The 16,216-nt window shown below is 46.3% G+C and overlaps 1 protein-coding gene across 2 annotated transcripts; it reads right to left on the reverse strand.

Annotated features, from left to right (window-relative positions):
* Window positions 1-4,007: 4,007 nt before the first annotated feature.
* Window positions 4,008-15,974, reverse strand: LOC123069820 (suppressor of mec-8 and unc-52 protein homolog 1). 2 transcript variants are annotated; one of them, XM_044492758.1, is made up of 16 exons: window positions 15,762-15,974; window positions 15,400-15,478; window positions 15,115-15,318; window positions 14,976-15,024; window positions 14,313-14,396; window positions 14,118-14,221; window positions 13,590-13,676; window positions 13,462-13,515; window positions 13,180-13,275; window positions 12,627-12,754; window positions 10,150-10,276; window positions 9,961-10,017; window positions 9,761-9,868; window positions 4,648-4,748; window positions 4,501-4,552; window positions 4,008-4,409 (listed from the first exon to the last, which is right to left on the reverse strand). In XM_044492758.1, exons 1-16 carry the CDS (start codon window positions 15,800-15,802, stop codon window positions 4,311-4,313), a joined length of 1,470 nt encoding a protein of 489 aa, XP_044348693.1. In that variant the 5' UTR covers window positions 15,803-15,974; the 3' UTR covers window positions 4,008-4,310. The 2 variants fall into 2 exon arrangements, with proteins under 2 accessions (XP_044348693.1, XP_044348692.1); XM_044492757.1 differs by having other exon boundaries at window positions 15,115-15,478.
* Between the last annotated feature and the right edge of the window lie 242 nt (window positions 15,975-16,216).

Genomic DNA, 16,216 nt, shown 5'->3' on the forward strand with positions numbered 1-16,216 from the left:
AAAGAGATGGTCATAAGAGTGCAATTTCAGATTTGATCTCAAATGAAAAAGAGCCAATTAAAGTGTTGACATTGGCTACTAATGGCAATGAGACAAAGCAACCAATTATTGAGAGTCGAAGTGTCAAATCTGAAGAAAAGAATTTGAGAGTGCACAAAGCCAAAAAGGAATTACCATTGGTCAAAACAGAATCACAGCCGAGATGCCCGCTCGGCTTATCGTATTGGCAAAAGAAGAAATTACAAAAACTTAGTGCACAAGAACTTGAAGAAAGGAACATGGCATGGGTTCCCAAAGAAAGTGCTCAAAATAAGAATTATGTGCAAGCTTCCATTACAAGAAGTGCGGCAAAGGTGAAGAAGGAAAAGAGTGAAAACTACGAATGACCAAGCCGAAGGTTTCAACATCTTTGGTCTACACATTATCCATATTCTTCAACTATGCCATTAACGCCTATGCCACGGAATTCGTCATTAGGTATGATTGGTAACCCTCAATTGGCTTATTTTAATCCATGGATGCAATATAATTTCTTACATCATGAAAGGGTATTGCCAAATCACTATACATTTGATTAGCTACAAGTTTGTTGCTGATCCAAAGGGCCGAAATACTTGATTTGTCATTTCATTTGTTTATTTAGGCTATATGTGCTTTGAATGAAGTTTACATGGTAATGGCCGATATTTATCTATCGTCCTAAGATTATGTCAATGCATGGTCGGTGTAGTATCCTAACATCGTCCTTAGTTCAATAGGATACCAAAACAAGCCTCATACCACTTCAAATATTTTTGCACAATAATAAAAGCCGAATATGAAATTTTATTTGGTTTGGAGCTTTTGGTTGCCATAGGTGCTATACATATTGAGGCTTTGGGTGATTCGTTATGAGTAGTACAACAAATATCCAAGACTTATGAATGTTTTGACGAATCACTTATAGTTTATCTTGAGCTATGTCTAGATGCAAAATTTACATTGGGTTCCTTTAAAATTGTTCATATTTCTAGACATGAGAATTCAAGAGAGTTGGCACAGCAAGCATCTGGCTACTATGCTAATCATGGTGTATTGCATTTATGTCAATAGCCGATGCTTAGTTTCGTCAACAGAGGTAAGGCCGAACCGAAGTCCACCGCTTCGGCCACTAATGAATATTTTTTATGCAGGCGAAATTAAGGATCGGAGAAAGTTTATTGTTGATTATCTGCAAAACCCTAGCAAAAGGGTGAATAATATGATTCAGAGGATGACCTTGAGATACATATCTATGGAGCTTTATCATCGGATTGTTAAGGAAGTTGAGAAGGTTTCACCCAATTTTGCATCAAGGATTCAAAGAAATAATGGCCGATATATATTTATCAACCAAGCACATGCAAAGTGCCCGATGGAGTGTTGACATCGTCCTTAGAACCAACACGGTACAAGTTATTTTTCGGCATACTACCTTTGCCAAAAAACAGGGGGGTATGTGTTGACGCTCAAAAATGGCATGATGGCAAAGAGTGACTTGATTCTATAATGGAATGAGGTTAAAATTATGAGTTCATGTCACCATTTAATGGCTCTCGTAAAGATGATCGAAATAAATATGAATATGAACCAAAACGGAGCTCAAGTGCAAAAGATATGACAATTTCGGAGATACCCGTGTTGACACCAGATTAAAGAATGGCATGAAACCCAATGAAGAAGGCCTCGGATGGAAAAAGTTACAACTGCAAAGTTCTTCGTCTCGTCGAAGCGGACGATTCTGATATAAAAATCGTCCCCATCTGAGGTCGTATGTAAAAGTTACAGGCAAAACCGTGCGCTACAATAATGTTTGGCCGGATCATCCGGGCCGGGGTCCGGATCATCCGGGTAATTGAAGCACAAAGACACCAGAAGGTTGGCGCTGAAGCCGGATGATCTGGGTACAGTCCGGGATGATCCGGATGGAGGCCGGACAGTCCGGGTAGAAGTCCGGGCGTCTGGGCAGTTTTTTCTGCTGCAGATGTTAGAAAACAGCACGAAACTCCCTCAATATGACCTCAGATCAAAAGGCGTTCAACAGAAAAGTTGTGCGTCTCGTCGAGGCGGTTGATTTTGATATAAAAATCATCTTAATCCGAGTTTATATGCAAAAGTTACAGCCCGATTAGTGAGCTGCTGTCAGAAAACTGGGCTAGGCCGGATCATCCGGGCCGAAGGGCGTGAGTACTCCGTGTTTTATTAGGTTTTGATGATTTGGACGGCAAGGCAAGTCCTTTTCTTGTACGGGGAGTCCGTCCATCTCTTATATAGATAAAAGGTGACGGCCGATTGAACAACAACACACAATCGAACAAATCATCTACCACTCTTTATCTTTCCTCGTTCTTCGTCTGCTCTTCTTGTTGCAGGGCGGCGAACCTCGAGCCCCTAGGGGCGATCAGGTCGACCTAGTGCAACCCATAGCCGCCGCGCGTCCAGACGGGGTCCCTCCCGGGCGTGTGGGGTTTCGGGTCTTCAAAAGAGCTCGCCGGATTGTCTTGTGTATCGCGCTTTCGGTGAGCCTCCTTCGGCGACATGTCCTGCGTATCGCGTTCGACGTCGAGGGTACGCGGTGACGTGTTCGTGTGCGAACAGTCAGGAGAAGGAGTGGCGGTATGTCACCATTATTGTTCATTGCTGACATGCCCATGGCATGTCACTCGTTCCACAACAAGGTGGTCCACCTCCTTGACTGACCACATGAGGTCATGCTGCTTGGTGCCGGTCCCTGTGCCGCCTCCCATTGTCGCTAGGGTTCCAAGAGAGATGCCCGATCCACAGCATAGCAAGACGAGCTTGCTCCACTGGCGGGGGAAGTCAAACTTTGCTAAGCTGCGGGAGGAAGGAGAAGACCTAGAAGCTTAGGAAAGTTGCCGAGGAGGTCACGCTGTAGCGCGTGCATGACCAACCCCTCCCATAGGCCCTCGCTCGGCCACACGTACCAGTCGATGGCCAACCCACACAGTCTAGGAGGGAAGGGTTGCGTCGACGATTGGTGGTGGTAGTCGTCGGGGGCGTCTGGCAGGACAGGGGCTCGCGTGCCTGCATATCGCACAGCCAGATGCATGCGCAGCAGCATCAACGTCCGCAGGTGTGATTGGCTACTTGCATGCGTGCTGGCTACCGCAGACGCCTGCATCCCGCCACGTGTGTGCTCGTTCGCCGGGCACTGCGTGAACGGCACGGCCGCGATGCAACCTTGACTTCTGGCGCATGGTCACCGCACGCCCGAGCTTGCGAGCACGCTGCCGGCTCTCCTTCCCTTGGCCTCCACCTACAGTGCGCCGCTAACTATTGTCGCCGACGTGCATGCACATAATGTGTTTGATGATATGTCGCATGCAGAGAGAATGTGGTTATTTTGCAGGAAAGGGGAAGGTGACACTGACCGGACGTTTGGGGGTCCAAAATCCAATTAGTGCACCCCAGCTGTAGATGCTCCAAAGACACGCACGGCTAGTTGGGAAGGCAACCTGCATCCAGTCTTTTTCCAAGCATGAGTTGTTTGATTGAGTGTTGCAACAATGGGACACGTCAAAGCCAGCCTAGCTTCTTTTTTTATCCATAATATACAATGATACTAGTAGTTGAGGCCCGCCATTGCAGACCTCTTAGAGAAAATTGTGCATGTATTTCTCCCTCTCAAAGAAAACACCTAAAATTAAAAAGAAAACTTTCATCTTAAAATTAAAAAGAAAACTTTCTCACAACATGTGAACATCACATCCATCTGAAAAAGAAAAAGGAAAAACCTAAAAAAATATTCTTAAAATGAAAAAGAAACAAAAGTCTCACTTTCATCTTTCAAAAATAATCTCAAAAAAAACTTTTCTTAATAGAAAAAAAAGTCTCAATTTCATCTTCCAAAAAACAACAAAAAGTTCCTCAATTTCATCTTCCAAAAAAATCAAAATGCTTTTGCCACAACCAACCAGCATGCGCCACATGGCCATGCTGGTTGGCCGCCATTCTCCCGTAGCTTAATGTGTCTTCCAAAAGAAATCAAAATGTTTTTTGCCACGGCCAACCAGCATGCGCCACATGGCCATGCTGATTGGCCGCCATTCTCCGTAGCTTAATGTGTTTGATGATCAATCACTCCAACTGGTTTTATATATGCTACAGTACGACTATTACAAGAACCAAATGCATCCTCTAAAATACTACTCAGATTAATAAAACTGGAAATGAATGAATGTAATTAAGGCTTCCATATCTTCATCATACAATCTTCGGCATAGGTGGCAACCAAGTTCCTGTGAGGGTGGTGAGTAATGCCAATCACATCCTTAAGGCTTCCATATCTTCATCATACAATCTTCGGCATAGGTGGCAACCAAGTTCCTGTGAGGGTGGTGAGTAATGCCAATCACATCCTTGTCATGGACCTGAAACGGTGTCAAGGTGTTTTTTAGCATTTCAATAAAAATCAGTGTAACACAACCAGGTAAAGATTTCCATTTGATAAATCCTACAAACCTTCATTAGATGCTCAAGTTTACCGGACTGATGACTAAAGCAATACATATTCCTACAACATAAGTAGAAAAACTCTGGATCATCATCAAGAAACTCAGAAGCAGCATGAATGAATGTAGCAATTAGCAATAAACATAATGTCCTCACATGTCTTCACCAACACAATATATCCATTCTCCTTTTGGTGAAACTGAAGCTGCAACAAAATCTCCTCCTTCCCGTTTACCAGATGAGAAACTCTTTACAACCTGCAACAAATTTTCAAGGCAAGAATAACCATAAGATAGAATTCATCATAACGCTCAACACTAAGGATAAATTTGGCAATGCATGTCCATTCTCCTTTTATCGTTTGACTAACCAGTTTTTTCCTATTTTGTGGCTACTTCTCCATATCAGATTATACAATAATAAATTCAACATTAGCACAGTTACACCGCAAACTGAGCCTAAATTACAATGCACTTTCTTAGCGCCAGAACCACGAAACTCTTAGTCTCTAAGGGTCAAGAAAGATAACTTCCAAGGGTTCAAGAAAGATAATGTCAAGCCTTTGAGAAGACAAAGATCTACCTGATACTCTTAGAAAAATATAGGTGTATATTTCGTCCCTCAACTTAATCAGGTTGTGTAGGTTTCGCCCCTCATCTTTTTTGAGTTGTAATTTTTAGCCTTAACTGTCAATAGCGGGTATTTTGGTACCTCAAGCGGCTACTCGATGATCAAATCTGACCAGGACGTAGCACCACTGGAGAAGGCAGATGTGATGAGAGACCATAACCCCATGCTCCTATTGTCATACACACAGACGTCGGCGTCCAAGGACCTGGAGCCGTTCATCTCCTCGCAGTTGTTCCTTCCGATCAATGATATCACGACTAGGGTGCGTAACATGCTGCATGAAGAGATTCAGCCTATGGTGATGCCCCAAGAAACACCGCAGAGTGGAGCGTATCATGGAGGGGCTTAAGATATTGGGTCGTCCGATTGTGGTCGACGAGCTCTCTCTCATTAGGTTGGGACCTGTGAGAATGAAGCTTGCATGTAAAGCACCGGAGAAGCTCAACGGCGTCGTGGAAGTTTGGTTTAACCATGAGGGTTATCAGATCAAGGTGGAGCTCGAAAGCTAGCCCAAGCGCGGGGGTGACGGTGGTGCTCAGGGGCCCGGCCCCTCGGACAAACAACCCCCAAGCAATGCTGACAAGTCAGGCTGTTCCCTCCCCCGGGCGGTAACAGCAAGCATAGCGGTGGCACTCCCGGAAAGGATAAAGATGCTGCTGGTGGGAACCATGGCGTCGCTGAGAATATCGATGTGGATATGGGGGTGCAGGAGGACGAGCTTGAGGACAGTATCCGGGACACGTCCATTGACACTGAAACATGGGACAAGCTGGGCGCTCCGAGAGGCAGGCTCTGGTGGTGGCAACCCAAGATACGGCGGTGAGTGTTCCACTGCTGGCCTGCGCCCTGGCTGGAGCTTTTGATGAGTATGGCTCCAACCTGTCACTGCCGGTCCCGAAGCTGGCCTCCGATCCAATGGTGGTGGAATCACCAAGGGGTAAGGAGGGGAGGTCCCTCATGCCCTCTTCCCCTATGGCAGTGGGTTTGGACTCCGGCTGCGTTCTGAACGAGGGGTCCGACATGACGCCTGCATCTGGACGGTGCGGCTCGAGTGGCTCGGGCAGGCAGCCCAAGAAGACGGCGCCACGGCGGGGAGGAAGCCTGTGCCCAAGGGGGCGGCCTCTCTGGCCCCTGAACCGGCAACGACCTTACGGGGCGAGCTCGGGGCGGCGGGGACAGGTGCCAAGGCCAAGCGCTCCAAGGCGACTCCAGTGGTGCAGCATGCGCCCAGCGTCCGGGCCAAGGCCAAGCTGAGCGACATGACTTCCATGGAAAGCGTCAAGCCCCGCCTCGCCAACAAGAACATGGAAAAGCCTCAGGTAACCCGCTGCCCTCTTTCAGGATTTTGAACGCCTTTCCGGATGAGCACCTGGCTTCGTTTTTGAGCGATAGTGGCATTGCGGTGACGGTTAGTAACGGCGATATCATATCCCTTGCACGTGCATGCGAGGAGGCCCAGGCCGCGCTTGCCGAGGCTGCTGCTAGGTGTGCGGCAGCACCAGATGGGTCCATGGCACCAGTTGGGGCTGTTGCTGGACCTGTGCCTGATGGGGAAGCAGAGGAGAGGGAGGCCTCTGCTATTCCTTCTTCCAGCCGTGCCCAGGCTAGGAAGAGCGTGGCAAAAGCGGTGAGCTCTAGAGGAGTTCGCCTTCAAAACCGTATTATTTAATGCGCTATATATTTTGGAATATCCGGGGCTGCGGTCATGTAGGGCGTCGCACGCAGCTTAGAGAGTACATGGCTAAAGAGTGTATCGATGTAATGGCGTTGCAAGAGACGATTAAAGCAGACTTTACTTTCAGAGATCTACTTGTGCTCAACCCGCTTCAGCGTTTTCATTGGCAATGGGTGCCCTCCACCAGTCACTCGGGTGGCCTCTTAATGGGTTGTAATAGTGATGCATCTGATGTAACTGTGTGGGAGTGTGGTGTGTTCTTTATTGCTGCTACCATTCGACACCGTGTTTCCGGGCTGTCTTGGGTGATTGTATGTGTGTACGGCCCGGCGGACCATGCGAGATCAGCCGAGTTTCTGTCTGAGCTCACAGATTTGGTCGGGGCCAAACGAGCGGCCAACCTCCCTTGGATCGTGGGTGGGGATTTTAACTTGATCCGCTCGGGGGCGGAGAAGAACAACGACAATGTTGACTGGGCTAGGGTGTCCATGTTCAACAACGCGATTGCTGCGAGAAGCTGTGCGTACAGGAGCTAGGTATACCTAGGTATACCTGGACTAACAAGCAATTGCGACCTGTTCACAGCGTTCTCGACCGAGTTTTCTTCACACCTGAGTGGGAAGCTCTCTTTCCCCTTTGCTCCTTGGTGGCGGAGACACGGATAGGATCCGGCCATCTCCCCCTCATTCTCTCCTCCGGAGAGGAATCCATTCGTCGTAGCAATAGGTTCTACTTTGAAACAGCATGGTTCGAGGCAGAGGGCTTCGAGCACATGGTTAATGAGCGGTGGTCGCTCATTCTGTCGCAGTTAGGGTACCAACATGGCCCGGCGGAGATCTGGACTGCCGCGGCTGCCATTCTACGCGCTTATCTACGTGGATGGGGGGCTAACCACGGAAGTGAATCCAAGAAGGAGCGGGCTAGACTTGTAGAGGAGATTGCGGCGCTGGATATACAAGCCGATGCCAGACCCTTTTCCGAAAGCGAGTGGGCACATAGATATGAGTTCTCGCTATTCTGAGAGTAGAAGAAGAATATTGGCGTCATAGGGGCTGCGTGAAATGGGTTTCTAAGGGAGATGCGAATACTAGCTATTTTCACACGTATGCGAATGGTCGGAAGCGTAAATGCTCTATTTTGCGTCTTAATTCGGATAATGGCTTGGCAGATATGAAGACGGACACGGCGCCGGGCCCCGATGGCTGGACTGTGGAGTTCTTTAAAAAGTTTTGGCCCACCCTTAAGCATATCTTCTACTGCATTAGGAACGGTGGACCTGTCCCGCCTTAACTACGGCGCTATCAGTCTTATCCCTAAGGTTAAGGGCGCGGACAATATTAAGTTGTTTAGGCCTATCACTCTTATTAACGTCCCGTTCACGCTATAAGCTAAGGCGTACACCACACGTCTGGCGCCAATTGCACAAGAAGTGATCCTAAAAAGCCAAACCGCCTTTCTTAAGGGACGCAATATTCTGGAGGGACCGATCGCGCTCCTTGAGATAGTTCATGAGCTAAAGCGTACCAAGGGGAAGGGTGTAATGCTTAAGCTCGACTTCGAAAAAGCCTACAACCGAGTGAACTGGGAGTTCGTTCGGGAGGTTCTCCTCAAAAAGGGCTTTGAGGCAGGCTTTATTCACCTTATCATGCACCTCGTCAGCTGCGGACAAACGGCGGTTACGATTAACGGTGAGGTGGGCAAGTTCTTCCGCAACAAAAGGGGCCTTCACCAAGGTTTCCCTAGCTCACCGCTCATCTTCAATTTCGTTGGGGACGCCCTGTCGGCAATGCTCGCCAAGGCCAGAGCGGTTGGGCACATCAAAGGGTTAGTGGCCCACCTCATTCCAGGAGGGGTGAACCACCTGCAGGCACCACCACCGCGGGCAGAAGCCACAAGTGCGTCGACGAATAGCGACCAGCAAAGTCTGCTGAAGATGTCGTAGGCGACAACGTCACAAACGGACGAGTAACAAGCACCACCGACGTCACATGTGCGAGACGGGATCAATATAGGAAACACCATCGGTAGTCGGCGGGCAACGACGGAGATGCAGGCCCGATGGAAACATCATATCAGTTTTTTTTTACTCTCTCTTCTTTTTACTCTCTCAATCGATCTAAATCAGGTCAACCATCCACACATGCAGAGGCACACACACACGTTTGCCACAACACCGCCCACAAACCGCAAGTATCCGAGGAGCACTAGCCTCGAGACAACGACGGCCGGGACAGCGGACTGGACTCAGGCGGCGGCGGCCAGGCCTGGAGGAGGCGGGGCGACGGCGGCCTGACCTGGAGGAGGCGGGGCGGCGGCGGCCGGGCCTAGGAGGCAGGGCGGCGGCGGCCGGTCCAGGCAGGCGGGGTGGCGGCGGCCTGGCCTGGGAGCCGAGGCAGCGGCGAAGGCCTGGAATCAACGACCGGGACGGAGATGCGGACCTCCGATAGCAAATCGAGAATGATTTTGCAGACGCCGAATTCCTTGGGTGACGGGATGTTGACCAGGCAGGCGGAGGGCAGCGGCAGCAAGGTAATACAGAAGGAAGCAACGGACTAGGTACGGGCTGCCAGACCCGGCCACTTTGATCTGGACAGGGAGAAGCCTCTTCGATCTGGACGGGGAGACTAGAGAAGGGGAACCGACTGCCTGAGGAGCGAGGACAGCCAGGGCGGTGTGGCCAAGCCGAAGAGAATCGAAGGAGAAGTTCAGTTGGCCAGAAAGAAGACAGCGGCAGCAGCAGTACTAGCTGGATCCGGCACGAGTTGCAATCGTGCAAAAAAAAAGAACCTAAGCTCGATACCATGTCAGGCAAATATGCAACTTGTATTATCGAGAGGCTAAAGCCATTATATATACATGTACAGGGGGAGGCTCCATACCATGTCAATATGCTCCACTGAAATACTTAATTTTTCAACAAAAAAAGACACTTGAAAAACATGATGGGATGTGAAGGTAGTATACCTGTCCTTGTAAAGTCATGATGTATATTGACGAAGTCTTATTGCAGACAACAATGTGATCACTATTCTTTGGAAACAAATGGACAGAGTTGACAGATGCATCTCCTCCCTGGAAATTTAAGAATACATATGGATAAGAAAAAGCATGGCTGAAAGCCTGTGTTATGGAAGGAGTCCGACAATGTGAAAAATAATGATTACCCTCAGAGGAGGAGGCTTGAATGATTGCAAACAGTCTGCTGTTTTCGCATCCCATACCTACATCGAGAAATCATAAATGATAAGCATACAACCTACCATACAGAACAATAGATGTGGGAAATTAATGAATTAATAAATAATAGTTCTCATTGGAACAGAAGTTCAAATGCTGATGCACAAGATCTGCACCTTAACAGTACAGTCACTGGAAGCTGTGATAACACGGGTGCCATCACTAGAAAAGATGGCATAGTTCACGTAGGAGTCGTGACCGCGAAATTCTTTTAGCATCTTCCCAGACTTAAGGCCATGGATTCTGCAGAAATGAAGAGAATAACCCTGAAATTATTTTCAGGGGCTAAAGCAGAAACAGGATAGGCACGGAATATATAAGACCGAAACTATGAACACAGCAGCAGCAAAAGAGAAGAAAAAATGGCATAATGGAAATGGCAACATGCAGGATGTTGCAGAATCAAACACAATTCAGTATGCAATTCATGGTTCAGGTTTGTGGTGCTTGCACAGGTTGTTTTCCCACTCAAAACAGGGAAAATTTCACCAACTACTCAATACATTTAAGTTCTGGTTTATTCTTTTGTTAAGTCTGATTTATATTATATAACTTTGTTAACATAGAGGGAGAGGAAGGCTGTAAACATAATTTCGTAAACAATCCACACTGAACGTTAAAAACCAACAACAACAACAACAACAACAAAGCATTTAGTCCCAAACAAGTTGGGGTAGGCAAGAGGTGAAACCCATAAGACCCCGTGACCAACTCATGGCTCTGGCACATGGATAACAAGCTTCCACGCACCCCTGTCCATAGCTAGTTCTTTGGTGATACTCCAATCCTTTAGGTCTCTCATAACAGACTCCTCCTATGTCAAATTCAATCTACCCCGACCTCTCTTGACATTCTCCACACGCTTTAGCCATCCGCTATGCACTGGAGCTTCTGGAGGCATGCGCTGAATATGCCCAAACCATCTCAGACGATGTTGGACAAGCTTCTCTTCAATTGGTGCTACCCCAACTCTATCTCGTATATCATCATTCCGGACTCGATCCTTCCTCGTGTGGCCACACATCCATCTCAACATACGCATCGCCGCCACACCTAACTATTGACCATGTCGCCTTTTAGTCGGCCAACACTCAACGCCATACAACATTGCGGGTCGAACCGCCATCCTGTAGAACTTGCCTTTTAGCTTTTGTGGCACTCTCTTGTCACAGAGAATGCCAGAAGCTTGGCGCCACTTCATCCATCCGGCTTTGATTCGATGGTTCACATCTTCATCAATACCCCCATCCTCCTGCAACATTGACCCCAAATATCGAAAGGTGTCCTTCTGAGGCACCACCTGCCCATCAAGGCTAACCACCTCCTCCTCACACCTAGTAGTACTGAAATTGCACATCATGTACTCGGTTTTAGTTCTACTAAGCCTAAACCCTTTCGATTCCAAGGTTTGTCTCCATAACTCTAACTTCCTATTTACCCCCGTCCGACTACCGTCAACTAGCACCACATCATCCGCAAAGAGCATACACCATGGGATATCTCCTTGTATATCCCTTGTGACCTCATCCATCACCAAGGCAAAAAGATAAGGGCTCAAAGCTGACCCCTGATGCAGTCCTATCTTAATCGGGAAGTCATAAGTGTCGACATCACTTGTTCGAACACTTGTCACAATATTATCGTACATGTCCTTGATGAGGGTAATGTACTTTGCTGGGACTTTGTGTTTCTCCAAGGCCCACCACATGACATTCCGCTGTATCTTATCATAGGCCTTCTCCAAGTCAATGAACACCATATGCAAGTCCTTCTTTTGCTCCCTGTATCTCTCCATAAGTTGTCGTACCAAGGAAATGGCTTCAGTGGTCGACCTCCCAGGCATGAAACCAAACTGATTTTTGGTCACGCTTGTCATTCTTCTTAAGCGGTGCTCCATAACTCTCTCCCATAGCTTCATTGTATTGCTCATCAGCCAAATTCCACATTAATTAGTACAACTCTGAACATCCCCCTTGTTCTTGAAGATTGGTACTAATATACTCTGTCTCCATTCTTCTGGCATCTTGTTTGCCCGAAAAATGAGGTTGAAAGGTTTGGTTAGCCATACTACCGCTATGTCCCCGAGGCCTTTCCACACCTCAATGGGGATACAATCAGGGCCCATCGACTTGCCTCCTTTCATCCTTTTCCATTCCCACTTTAGACAAGAAAACTATGCACTGAGAAAAGGCAGTTTTGTTTCCCCAGTTCAGGAAACAACCCATAATTTTATTTTGACTAATTCTCAAATGGATCAAATATTTCAATGATATGCAATTTAGCCATGAATATTGTGTGCAAACTAAACATCTTTTAACTGGACCATCTTAAAGAGACTGAAAAGAGAGCGCCCATATGAGAATATGCCCATATGAGAATAACAGAAGTGGTTAATGGGACAGCTGCACTATGTTACAAGTCCTCAAACACAAGGATGGACAAAAGAACGAGGATTTCCCAAATAATGCAACACTAGCTCACCACATGCAAAATATAATCTTTGACGATGCTTTGTCATGAGAACATAATATAACAGTGAAAAGCAAAGAAGTATATATCCATTGTGATTCAAATTGGTGGTATTGTAAGAAACCTCGCAGTAGTGTCAAAAGAGGTACTCAGTATCTGAGTTCCATCACGTGAAAATGTAACACTTGTAACACCTTTCGCGTGTGAACGCTCGAGGCGTCGCAAGCACTGGCCAGTTCGTATACGCCAAACCTGAAAATCAGTGAAAAGAAACAGTTAAATACGGCAATGCAATTCTTCTCTCACAAACAGACTGAATGGCTGGTGAAATAATGACCCATAATGAAGGTCTAAGAAATTAGTTGGCCACGTGTATTGACTAATGATGTACTTTTACTATGATTGTGTGGTCGAACATGATTAGATGACCAATGATACCATGCATAAATGTACTCAATATGACTGCACTCCACAGGAGGAAGAAAAAATATAGCAATTAACACATGCCCGCACGTTAATCAATCAGAACTGTAAAGAGGTCAGGCTTTGTCTCTGAGCAAACACACTTACAAGCAGTTCACATGACTACAAACACCGTGACCACTCGGAACAGTGAACTTGCAATAAATATTGCCGAGAGGGGTGTGGGGGCATGGGGGAGAGAACAGTGAGAGTACCTTAATTTTTCCATCCTGTGATCCAGATGCCAGCATCTCAGAATCTCTACTAAAATCAACACAGAGCACAGCATCCTCGTGCATCATAAAGCTTTCCTGGAAAGTATTTTCAAACAAACGTTATGCAGAACCTAGCAATCTTGTCAGTATCTAAATCAAATAACACGACTTATTGATGTCCCTCAAAAGCTATTGATCTTGAATAGCTTGGCTACATGCACAATTACAGGGTTCATGTAAATTCCATGTTAAAGGCGAAAAGCTCCAATGCTAGGGCCTTACATCGGCTTGATATTGAAGATCCTTTTTCAGCTTGCCGCTGACATAATCCCAGACCTGAAAATGTTAATGAAATTTAGCCATGTACGACAGAAGAGCTAACCTGTAAAACACACTAGCAACCAACTTACTTCGATGATTCCATCCACTGAGCATGAAACAAGGTACTGGCCATCGGGTGAGAATCGAGCACACTCAGGGTGGGTTTTCTTCCCGAACTGAAATAAAAAACAAAACGTCAAGTTGTAACCATGAGGAAAAGCCTGAGAACAGCAATTCTCCAGGCAGGCATGTGTTTCTATATCCTCCTTTCAGCATGGAAGTGAAGATGGTAGAATCCTTAACTACATCTCAAAGCATGTTGACATGTCCTAGTGTGTTTTGCATCGATATTTTCCAACGAATTTTGGGACCACCATAATGTCCCAATGAAAGTCAGAGTCACATGCAATTAAGCCAACGCAAAAAATATCATTAATTAGTTGTGTCAATATTCTTCTGCTGTCAACTTAAGTAAGAAATCATCATTTTAGGCTTCTGAAAGTCATTGATATCAATTATCAAATATGTTTATCATTAATTTATCTTCTGCAGTTTCCAAAAATCCTGCATGTACATGAAAAGCCAATGTAAGCTCGCTGATACAGCCACAAGATAACCTTTATTTGATGTGACAAAGTAGTAGGATATGCCTCTTCTTCGTCTTGCTTCATTGCAGCGGTTCCTCTGAACAAATCAAACTGTGTGCCAGGGGGTAACAAACCTATGCAAGAGGAACGAAAAAGGAGCTAGGATGAGTTCGCAATTGGCAACGCGGGGATCATCACAGTATCACAGGTTAAAAACGTGAGTACCTTGGTGCTGTTGCCATTTCAAAGCCTGGGTAATCAGTGCCATTAGCCGAGCTGGCGGGACTACTGAAACTTCAGAAGCAATTGCTGACATCAGCAAGGCAGGTGAAGCGTTAGTATTAAGGATCAGAAAGGCAGAACTTCAATTGCGGCTATTATTGCAAAAGTAGGACACATGTCTATGAGCATTGCACAACTTTAAATCATCAATTAATAAGTCCCTCGTATTCAACAGCACATGGAACAATAAAACTTATAATTTTAAAAAATGTTCAAGAAAAATATTCCCTCCATGGCTCCGTTTCCAAAATATAAGGTGTGTTATTGGAAAAGTCAAATTTCTCTATGTTTGACCAATCTTATGGAGAAAATATCAATATCCACAATACAGCATAATTAAGTTCATCATGATATATATAATTTATATTTTATTTATTTGGTACTGTAGATATTGATATATTTCTCTAATCTCTACTTAAGTTGGTAAAACATAGAAACGTTTGACTTTTTGAAAAAAATCAGTACACCTTATATTCTGGAACACAGGAATTATGTTACATTCTGAAAGTGTAGCATATCTCAGAATCAAGAAGCACTCAAACTTCTCTACTAAGTATGAGAATCATTAACATATATGCCTCAAGAAAAGACAATCAGCAGCCTAACCTTGGGCAATCTGCGCACGTCGCTTTTCCTTGGTAGATTCTTGGTAAGCCTGTTGGCAGAGTGACATCCCAGCATTTCACAGTTAAGAACAATGGCACGACAAATTAACAATAACTAAATAGCAAAGCAGGCTACCAACCTCATTCGGGTCAAAGTATGTCCGGACAAGGAGGTGCTCTAGTCGGAGGTATCGTTCGGGTTCCTCCTGTTTCATGACCCCCATCACCTGTGTCTGGCGAAGGATTGCACGGGCCGTGTCCAGCTCACGGAGCTCTGCCATCTCCAGCACAATCTGCTCGTAGAGGTCCTCAAGCTTCTTGCGCGGCAGCTTCAGCTGGGCAACCTGCGGCAGCACGGCATCCCAGCGCCCAGCATTAATGTCGGCGATGAAGGTATCCATGCTGTCCACCGTGTTGAGCGAGACCTGGCATTCGTTCTGCAGGGTCTGGAACGTCTGATGAAGCGAGTTTTCCTTGCAGAACTGCAGCATTATCTTCACCACGCTGCATCAATGGATGCAAGAAACAAATCAAACCCCAGCTTTCCAGATTTTCCTCTTCATAATAAGTTACTACAGTACTAGTATAGATTTAGCAAACATCATGGAAATCACAATCTCCCGCTTCACTGTGTAAGCCGCAGATGGGCTGCAGAAACATTAAGCACTAGAGGGGTTCGTGTGAGAATGGGCGGATTCAAGAAAAGGCGCGTACGGTTTAGGGTTCTTTGGTTGCCTTCGTTGCCGTAAGGTGTAGGGCACGAAAAGAAAGAAGGATTTGTACGTACTCGCGAGCCTCGATCTCTAGGGTGGACGTCGAAGACGCCATCTGCGGCTCCTGCGGGTGGCAGCACGCGGGCACCAAGTCTGAGGCGGCGGCCGGAGAAGAACGGGAGGAGGTGGCGGTGGCGGTGGCGATGGCGAAGGAGAGGACAGGGATTGTGGTTGTAGGCCAAAGCTCGATAGCGAGGAGAGTCCACTTGGGCCTCGTGAATATTACTTTGGCCCATGATGAGTCTCCAATCGACAGAACTGTCTCCAAAAACAATCTCCAAACGACAGGGGAAAAAAATTGGAGTAACACACTTGCTTTAGGCTGACACTAGTCTTTGTTACTATCTTTATAATGCAAAGTAACATACAGGTAGTATCATATATGATAGCATTTATTACATTATAGACTCATTTTGCTTTGGGTTGCATTATGTTACAGTAACATATTATGTTACTCCAAACACCTCTT

This window comes from Triticum aestivum, chromosome 3B (assembly GCF_018294505.1).
Source record: "Triticum aestivum cultivar Chinese Spring chromosome 3B, IWGSC CS RefSeq v2.1, whole genome shotgun sequence".
In the NCBI taxonomy this organism is placed as follows: Eukaryota; Viridiplantae; Streptophyta; class Magnoliopsida; order Poales; family Poaceae; genus Triticum; species Triticum aestivum.

What these genes read in the sequence shown, in the direction of transcription:
- LOC123069820 (XM_044492757.1), bottom strand. Translation starts at nt 15,802, where the DNA reads ATGGCGTCTTCGACGTCCACCCTAGAGATCGAGGCTCGCGA. An exon ending in CCAGTGACTGTACTGTTAAG is followed by an intron (nt 10,018 to 10,149) that starts GTGCAGATCTTG and finishes TTCTCGATGTAG; the next exon opens with GTATGGGATGCGAAAACAGC. An exon ending in TCATGACTTTACAAGGACAG is followed by an intron (nt 4,749 to 9,760) that starts GTATACTACCTT and finishes AATTTGTTGCAG; the next exon opens with GTTGTAAAGAGTTTCTCATC.